The sequence below is a fragment of the Alligator mississippiensis genome, chromosome 7, assembly GCF_030867095.1.
Source record: "Alligator mississippiensis isolate rAllMis1 chromosome 7, rAllMis1, whole genome shotgun sequence".
In the NCBI taxonomy this organism is placed as follows: Eukaryota; Metazoa; Chordata; order Crocodylia; family Alligatoridae; genus Alligator; species Alligator mississippiensis.
In genome coordinates this window covers 34,389,725-34,398,628 of record NC_081830.1, presented here as the reverse complement: position 1 = coordinate 34,398,628, position 8,904 = coordinate 34,389,725, and the positions used below count along the sequence as shown (strand labels likewise).

Genomic DNA, 8,904 nt, shown 5'->3' with positions numbered 1-8,904 from the left:
TTATCCTCCCTTAATTAAACGTGAGTTCTTTGTGGAGTTTATAAATCTACCAATGGTTCTTGCCAGTGCCACTTGCACCTCTTTGTTTCTCAGGCTATAAATTAGAGGATTCACAAGAGGTGTGAGAACCGTGTAGAAGACAGAGAACACTTTGTTCAGGTCTCTCAGGGTGTTGGTATTGGGTATCATGTACACAATCAATAGGGTACTGTAGAAAACTGTCACCACAATGAGGTGAGAGGAGCAAGTAGAAAACGCCTTCTGCCTTCCAGTGGAAGAGGGAATTCTCAAAATGGCAACTATGATACAGATATAGGATGCCACGGTTAACGTAAATGGGAAAACTGCAGCTAGGGAAGAGACTACAAAACTAACAAACATGACCAACCTGGTATCACTGCAGGAGAGCTGTAGTATTGGCGTTAAATCACAAAAGAAGTGATCAATCTCATTGGGGCCACAGAAAGTTAATTGTGATGTGAAATATGTTATTATTAGAGAACTTATTAATCCTCCTATCCAGGACCCAGCTGTTAGATGGATACATCCCCTGCTATTCATCAGGGCTGCATAGAGCAGTGGTTTACATATTGCTAAGTACCGGTCATAAGACATCACAGCTAGGAGGTAACACTCTGTAGTTGCCAGACAACCAAAGAAATACATTTGAGTAATGCAGCCCCTAACAGAGATGGTCCTGTCCCCAGTCAGGAAGGCGGCCAGCATCCTGGGCAGGATGGTAGAGGTGTAGCAGGTCTCCAAGCAGGACAAGTTGCCCAGGAAGAAGTACATGGGGGTATGAAGATGATTATCAATCACAACCAAAACAACAATTAAAATATTCCCAGTTATGGTCACAATGTAAATCATAAGAAACATGAGGGAGAGAAAAGCCTGCAAGTCAGGGGCATTCCCAAATCCCTGGAGGGTGAGTTCCATAATAAATGTTTGATTGCTCCCTTCTCCTTTCTACATCCAGTATAGCAGGGTTCCCCTTTCACTGTTTTTGAAGAGATGTATCTAGAGATAAAGGAAATTTTTTGGTTTGAAGGAGCTTGGTATGCAATTTAACTATAAAAACACAGATAAGATGGGCCTCCTGGGACACTGTCCAGTTCCGTGCTTCTACAAACCTCTACTTTCAACTTTTCCCCATAAATAGAAGGAACAATACCCAAACCACCACCATCACCCTAAAACATGACACATGTAAAAGATAAAAGCCAGCGGGGTAAGGGTACTGCCACTGAAACAACAGGGAAGTAGACAGTTAATACATGTTTAGAAAATCCTAAGAAAAGGAAAGTGCCCTACTCTACAGGAGAAGGGATGGGGGGACTCTAGAGGCCATTCCAGTAGCATTGATTTGATTCTGTAATACCATACAAAACAAGACAAATCCATTTTCAATTCAAAAAAATTTTCAGTACGAGAGCAGGGATTTTACTAGCTAGGAAGGCAGGGAAACTGCTTCACCTATGGGCCTGTAGAACAGATATTTTTCATCTGCCTACCCCACATTCATAATAAATTATGCTCCTGCCCCACTCTGCCCACTGGCTTTCATAGTCTTAGAGTCATTCTTAGGATCTGGGCACATGCAAAATGACTTGATGACTTTGAATCATCTCACTCTCACCCTTGCAATTAAGACTTTTTTTCAAAAGGTCCTATATAAATGCAGCTCTGGGCCCTTTCAGAGTACCTCATCATGTCTCAGGCTTCCTGCCCTTACATTTCTGTCCTGTTCTTCTAGAGGCAATGAAAATAATAACCAGTGATCCACCAGGTCTCATACAGAGAAGGCTCCTGTCGGAAAATGTAACAAGAAGTTGAGGAAGGCGAGTTTAACAGACCAAAATGGGGCAAGTGGTCCCATTTTGGTAGTGAATGAAGGACAGTAGGGGACAGGTGGTGAGGAAAGGCTACTAAGAGCCTTGAAAGGAGAGAAAAATAGCTTATATTTAGTAGGTAAAGAAATGGGGAGGATAGTGGAAAGATTTGTAGAGCCTGGTGACATGGACAAAGATGAGGTATAAGAGACTGAACTCTACAGAATTGCTGGAGATGGATTAGTAGGACAACATTGGATTCATCAGTCAAAGGACAAGTTATTGCTATCAAAGGTGTGCATTTGAGGTGTTTGAGGTGTAGGAAAGGCCATACCTTACAGATATGTAGAATGAACCTGAACATTTTAGAAATAGCTTGGGCATGGTGAGATAAAAGACAGGATGACAGTGAATACCACAGGAACTAAGAAAGCAATAGAATGGCTTTGGATTTAAAAAAAAAAAAAGGTTCTGTTTTATCCAAGTGAATCTTGAGATACTGGCTAGATAACCATGAGAAGAGGCCAGGATAGGATTTTAGCTGGGACAGGAGAAGATAGGTTTGGTATTGAGAGGAAGATCTGACAGTCATTAACAAAGACAAGATGATGAAATGTGTGTTTCCATATTATATACATAGAGGAAAGGTACAGAGGCAGGAAAGCAGGACGCTAATGGATAGAGCTCTGTGGAAGCCCCACATAAATCTGGAGGTTGGGTAAAAGGGCTGTTCTAAATAATATATTTTAAAAAAACCTTATCAGCGAGGCAGGAGGGAAACCAGGAGAGGATGAAGGGCAAAGAAAAAGAGTTTTCAAGAAGTGGAACAGAGGTGGGATTATTAAAGAGCACAGATAGGGCAGGAAGAATGAAAATGGAGCCCTTGTTCTTGGTGTTGTCTAGGAAAAGCACATTAAACCCTTGGCAAGAACAGTTTAAGTAGATTCCAGGGAGAATAGTTAGAATGGCAAAGTCTGTGACAGAAATGAAGGGAAAGTAATCCAGGCACTGATTTTCTATTAAGTAAACTCGACAATGAAATGGAGTGGGGAGACGCCCCTAGATCTGGGGAAGCTCTGGAAAGAAGTCTGAAGAAGGACAGCGAGAAGTAAAAAGAAATCCCTGAGAGGAACAGAGATGGCAGAGAGAGAAAAAAGTTGCTGTTTAGGGGATGAAAAGGAAATCATGGATTAAGGAACACATTCAGCCCCAACCACAATCTCCTGGCATTTATATGCTGTGTATTTGAATGTAAAAGCAGAAGAATGTGGTCTGGGTCCCAGTTCTGACTGAGCAGGTATCATTCAGCACTGAAAGCCATATTCTTTGGGGTTCCAGCTCAGTAATCAGAGAGATGTGATATATCCAGCTCAGTAATCAGTAATATAAATGTGGTATATCAGGATGGAAGAGGAAGTGAGCTGGAACAGCAACCCCCACCTGAAGTGTGGGGCTAAAACAAAACCTAGGCTGCCTTGCTCCCTGCCACAGTGAATAAGGTCCTTAGCAGTTGACCCAGAAATGATAACATCTACCTTCTATCCTCAGCATTAAGCTGCCACATTTCCATCAAATGGCACCTGGATATGAGCAGTAGGATCGGGATTGCATCATTGCTCTGTTCCTCTTTAGGTCCCATATGTTCCCATTCTCTCTGTGAAGTCACATTGTATTTCCTGATGGGCTGCACTGGCCCTGCTGTCTTGCTGGACTGATGTTGCTCATTTTATTACATAGAGCCTTAATGTAATAGCTCTAAATGTGTGGAGGTTTTATAGAGACAAGGAGCCCTATACTGCTTCTTGGTACAGGTGTGTTCTCCTTTGAGACTGCTGATAATCATCCCTTTGAAAATGACCTCATCTGTGAATTAATGCTCTACAGCTTGTTTGAAAATTAGAAACATCTAAGGCATCTAGATGTCCATCGTATAAGCATCTGGGGACCACATGTCCTGGGAGCCACACCAGCAGGGGCTGCACACTGTGCAAACCACACCAGGAAAGCTGCAAGTCACTGGGCTATGTGCTATGTGGATGCTCCCCAACCCCTCAACCACTGCTCTGTGTGCCTGTGTGGCCACCCCACAAAGATGCACCAGTTCCCCCTGCCACTACTGCAGCATGTGGACCTGATTCCCCACTCTTGCTACTATGTATTCCCTTGCAGGCACCCCCTACCATTGCCCCATGTGGGCACAAATCTCCCCCGCTATACAGTCTTTATTCCCTTTTCCCATACGTGGCCCAGATTCACTCTCAGATCCTTGCACTGTGCTGCACTGCTCTTCTGCCTGGGCCAAGGACAGGACAGGACAGGACAGCTGGAGGAGGGAGAAAGAGCCTGGAGTCTCCAACTGCAAGAGCAGTCAGAGTGATAGGAAAAGCAGTGACTAGGTGAGAGCTTGGGGGCTGCAAGCTAACCTGTCCAGATGTAGGCCATTGCCATCCCTATTCAAACCTCAAGGGACATTTTCCCTATTTATTATCATGTACTAACTTTGTGACTTTTAAGTAGGAAGGATACTTTTCAGTTACTTGCTATCACATTATTAATAGAACTGATGATTTTCACAGCTATCTTATTCCATGATTTTACAGCCAGGGAAACAAGGTACAGAATGGAAAAGAAACTTTCAAAGATTATACAGCAAGTCACTGTCAAAGCCAGGAAGAGAACACTGACCTCAAACCATGGGTCTTGTGTCTCCAGCTGTCAAGAGATTATTTTTTTCTTTTAGAAAGTGATAAATAGGGAGGCAGGAGACACATGGATATGTGTTTCAAAAATGAAAAATGTAAATGGATGTGTATGGGCTTGGTTGGCTGACTAGATGAATGGATGTTGACTATAGGAATTAACAGTTAAATGTTTCTGAGTACAGACTTTCAAAAGCCTGTAAACAATTGGGAAACAAGGCCCATTTCACAGAACCAAGTTTGGCCCCAATTTTTCCGTTTAGCTTACCAAAGGGAAGGCTATCAGGTGACTGGATCAGAGTGAGATTACACATTACATATTTTCCAGAAAGGTGGGTGGATTAGGAGATGTTACATTTGCAGGGGAGTATGTAGAAATCAGGTTTAATGTAGATCAGAAGAGCAGGAAGAGAGGAATGCACTATTCAGGAATATCTGTATATCAAAGGACAGTTAATTTTGTGATTAAGTTTTCCCCTTCTGTCCCCATAGGCTAGGTTGCTATTTTTCAATATGCTGAGATAGCTAGGCACTCCGGGTTACATTCTTAAAGTAAAGAACATTGCAATTCTCAGAACAACATAACCTAATTTTTAGATACCCTGCACCCTACTCTAGTGATTAGATTCCAGGTCACTTGGTTATTCATATCTCCTCATGGCTTGTCCACTGCCCTAACCAAACTGCAGCTAGGGGCCACATCAGATCTGATATAGGCAGTTAGGCTTCCTGTACAATATATGAAGAGGAATAGGCACCTAAACAGGGGATCCCTCCTGACAGTGATTACTTGGGCTTTAGGGCCCAAGACTTCTACCTGCTGGATTGTTTTTGACTAATACCTGCTGGGTTTGTTTGGGAAAAGATGCTTCCTTTGTTACATGTGACATCAGGTGCACTCCATACCCTTGAAAAGGTTGAGTTCCTCTCCAGGAGCTAAGCTAAAAGGTAGTTCTGGGGGGAGCAGGGAAGGACAGACAATGAGAAGGAGTCAGAAACCAAAATACCATGTGTTGGAGTCCAAGGAGCCAGGGGTTCACTTTGTCTAGAAGCTACATGGGGTGACTTCATGAGGTCCTAAATAAGTGCTGCTCTGGGGAACTCATGACAACATGGCAGAACTGAGCCACAGAGAGGGGCCCCATTAAAGCGGAAGGCACATCTTCCATGAGTGATATATTTGGGACCATGGTCATTTTGAGGGCAGGACTTAATGAGCTGTTCTTCTACATTCCTTTGGATATCAAGAGGTGAAATGCCTTACTGCTGAGTATTTTAAACCACAGACCACTTACTTAGAGGCCCATCTGTGCAATGAGGCATTTGGAGGCCCATCTATGGTCTGAGTTCATTTCTTAACTATCTCACAGCAACATACTTGTCTTAGGTCATATAGAGAGTTTGTGACAGAGCTGGATTTTAAACAAATTTTGAATCCCAGTATAGTGTGTCAACCACAAGACAACATTTATGGCCAAGTCTAGGTAAAAATAATCTATTTAACTAATGTCCATTAGTATCTACATTTCTCATCTGGTATGGCCCCTAGCTGTAGTGTGGTTAGACAAGGCATGAGAAGATATAGCTAACCAAGTGACCTGGAATCTAAATGCTAGATCATAGTATCACAGGGTCATAGGAAAGTAGGGCTGGAAGGGACTTCACAGGGTCATCTAGTCCATCCCCTTACTCAAGGAGGGATCACCCCTGACTAAGCCATTCCAGCCAAGTACCTGGTCTAACCTCCTCGTGAAAACTTCCAAGAATGGAGATACCACTACTTTTCTAGGCTGTAGGTAACCTGTTCCAATGCTTAACCACCCTCATAGTCATGAAGTTCTTCCTAATCCCCAACCTAAATTTCCATTGCTGAAGCTTGAGGGAATTGGTTTACTCCTGTCACATCCACTGCTCTTCCCCCATCCACAGAGCTTGGTACCTTAGTAAAGAAGGAAATCAGGTTGGTCAGGCATGACTTGCTCTTGATGAATCTATGTTAGCTATACCTGATCACCCTGTTCTCCTCTAAATTCTTCACAGTGGATGCTTTGAGAACTTGCTCTATGATCATTCTAGGTATAAATGTCAGGATAGCTGGTCTGTAGTTCCCCAAATGTTCATTCTTCCCTTTCTTAAGGATGGGCCCTATATTTCACTTCTTCCAGTCATCTGGGATCTCACCTGACCTCTATAAGTTTTCAAAGAGGATAGCAAATGGCTCCAAAATTATCTCAGTCAATTTCTTCAGTGCCCTAGGGTTCATCCCATCCAGCACTGTCCACTTGAAAGCATCTAGCTTCCCTAAGTAACTCCTAACCTGTTCTGCCACTACTGTAGACCACACAGAGCAGGGTGAACCAAGCCAGCAATGGCAATGCACCACCTCCTAGCCCAATCTACTCCCATTACTCCCAGTCTCTCAGTGGAACCCTGATGACCTATTGTGGGACTCCAGAGTTCTACAGAACACAGTTGGAAAACCATTGCTCTAGACCGTTTGTCTCCTACCCTTTCTTTGCTGCCAACTACACTCATCATTTTGTAGCTGCCTCTAACTTTAGAAAACTGATGTAAAAAAAAGTATGAAATAGTCTGCCTTCTCTGATTCATCTGCAACTAGATTGCCTTTTGCATTCCCCGAGGGACTTGTGGTTTCTCTGGTCTTCCTCTTACTTTTGACATACCCATAGAATCCCTTTTTATTGCTTTTTATGCTCCTTGCCAGCTGCATCTGAAATTGTGCCTTGGCCTTCCTCGTTTTCTTCCTGCATGCCCATGTGATACTCATACTTTTCCCTAGTACTATTACCAATTTACCACTTTTTATAGGATTCTTTTTTGAGTTTCAACTCCCTAAAGAGCTTGCTATATAGCCAGGCTGAAATCCTTTTGCACTTCCCATTTTTCTATCACATCAGGACAGCTTGCTCTTAAGAGGGCCTCCTTAAAGTCCCACAAGCTCTCCTAGACTCCTTTTACCCTCAGACAAGCCTCCCAGGGAATCCTGCCCACCACTTCCCCAAGTCTGTTAAAGTCTGCTGAAGTCAGTGTCCTTATTCTGCAGCTTTCAATCTTCTTTCCTTTGGGTTCTTGCACTCTATCATTCCATGATCACTGTCATCCAAGGTATCTTCCAACTTCACATATTCCAGTCAATTTCTCCCTGTTTCTGAGCCACAAGTCAAGAGCCTCCCTCTGCTCTCCCCTCCCCCCCCCCCCCCCCGGCACTTGGCCTGTCTATCATGTATCAAAAGTTATACACAACACCCTCCATAATCTGCCAGATAACTTGTGCACTGCTGTGTTTCCATCCTAAGAGATGCCCCAATAATTAAAGCCCGCCGTGGAAACCCAAGTTGTTCAATTAAGGTCTATAATTTGGAAGCTCCCATTAATTATTAAAGAAGGCCTCATCCACAAGCAAATGCATGAGCCTGGATACTATCACTCCTCTGACAGGCAGAATGTAATTAATTCCCTAAATCCCAGGCATTTTAAAGTGATCATTAGCACACATGGTCTCTAGAGAGACCTTTTTGACTAGGGCAGCTGATGGAAGGCTGAATTCTCCTATAATCCCTGAAGAATGCCAAAATACTCACCTTTAATAATCTGTGCAATCTCCACAATAAAAAATCAGAAAGCAGGACCAAACCAACCAGCTAACAACAGGCTGGTGCCTCTTAAGGAAGAAAGAACACCTGAAATAGTCTAAGGTGAGCAGAGAGATAGAAGATGTCAGATCCCTCTTCCCAAACCCAGTCCCTGTTCCCAGAGAGGTGGCTGCTTCTTATTTAGGGTCCATGGGGCAGGTCCTCATGCACTGACTCACTATGGGCTCAATGTTTCCTCTGATAATACTCCAATCATTAGGCTAGATTTTGAGGCATTGGGCAACATCCTATGAATATTAACATCATGTTCTGGTTCTTTAATGCTGCAAAAAATGAACAGTCAAACAAAAGAATTTTTCTCCCTTCCTCCCCAAGGCATGGGCTTTTAGTATCAGAAGATGCCTCTAGGAGGAATGGAAAGTCCGTTCGGCGAGAATAGTATAATTGCCCTGGCTATACTTATGGCATACAATTTAGCGGGGCACTTACAGCTCCACGTCCCACCCTACTAGTCCTGCAGTACTTCTCCTCTCTCCCCCCCCCCATATTGCTATACTGGAAAATGAGTCAATGTGGGTAGGACTTCCACATGAAAGCTGTTTTATTGTACTGGGGGTACAGCAAAGGAGTCTACCTGGAGCTCTTTATCTAGAAACTCATATACTCCAGTTGGGATGTAGGCTTTTATCTTGGTGCCTCATTCAGACTTCTTCTAGAGACCATATATGCATAGTCTGTTTGATTTAGGCAGGCACTTTT

The 8,904-nt window shown here is 43.3% G+C and overlaps 1 protein-coding gene across 1 annotated transcript; it reads right to left on the bottom strand.

The window, feature by feature from the left end:
- LOC102575550 (olfactory receptor 5G9-like) lies at positions 1-2,196 on the bottom strand. Its single transcript, XM_006269294.2, has 3 exons — positions 2,167-2,196; positions 1,134-1,193; positions 1-969 (listed from the first exon to the last, which is right to left on the bottom strand). Exons 1-3 carry the CDS (start codon positions 2,194-2,196, stop codon positions 1-3), a joined length of 1,059 nt encoding a protein of 352 aa, XP_006269356.2.
- Between the last annotated feature and the right edge of the window lie 6,708 nt (positions 2,197-8,904).

Coding starts and splice junctions, on each gene's coding strand:
- LOC102575550 (XM_006269294.2), bottom strand. CDS start 2,196: ATGTTCAGGTTCATTCTACATATCTGTAAG. Junction 1,194..2,166: donor TCATTCTACATATCTGTAAG/GTATGGCCTTTC, acceptor GTCATGTTTTAG/GGTGATGGTGGTGGTTTGGG. Junction 970..1,133: donor GGGAAAAGTTGAAAGTAGAG/GTTTGTAGAAGC, acceptor TACTGGATGTAG/AAAGGAGAAGGGAGCAATCA.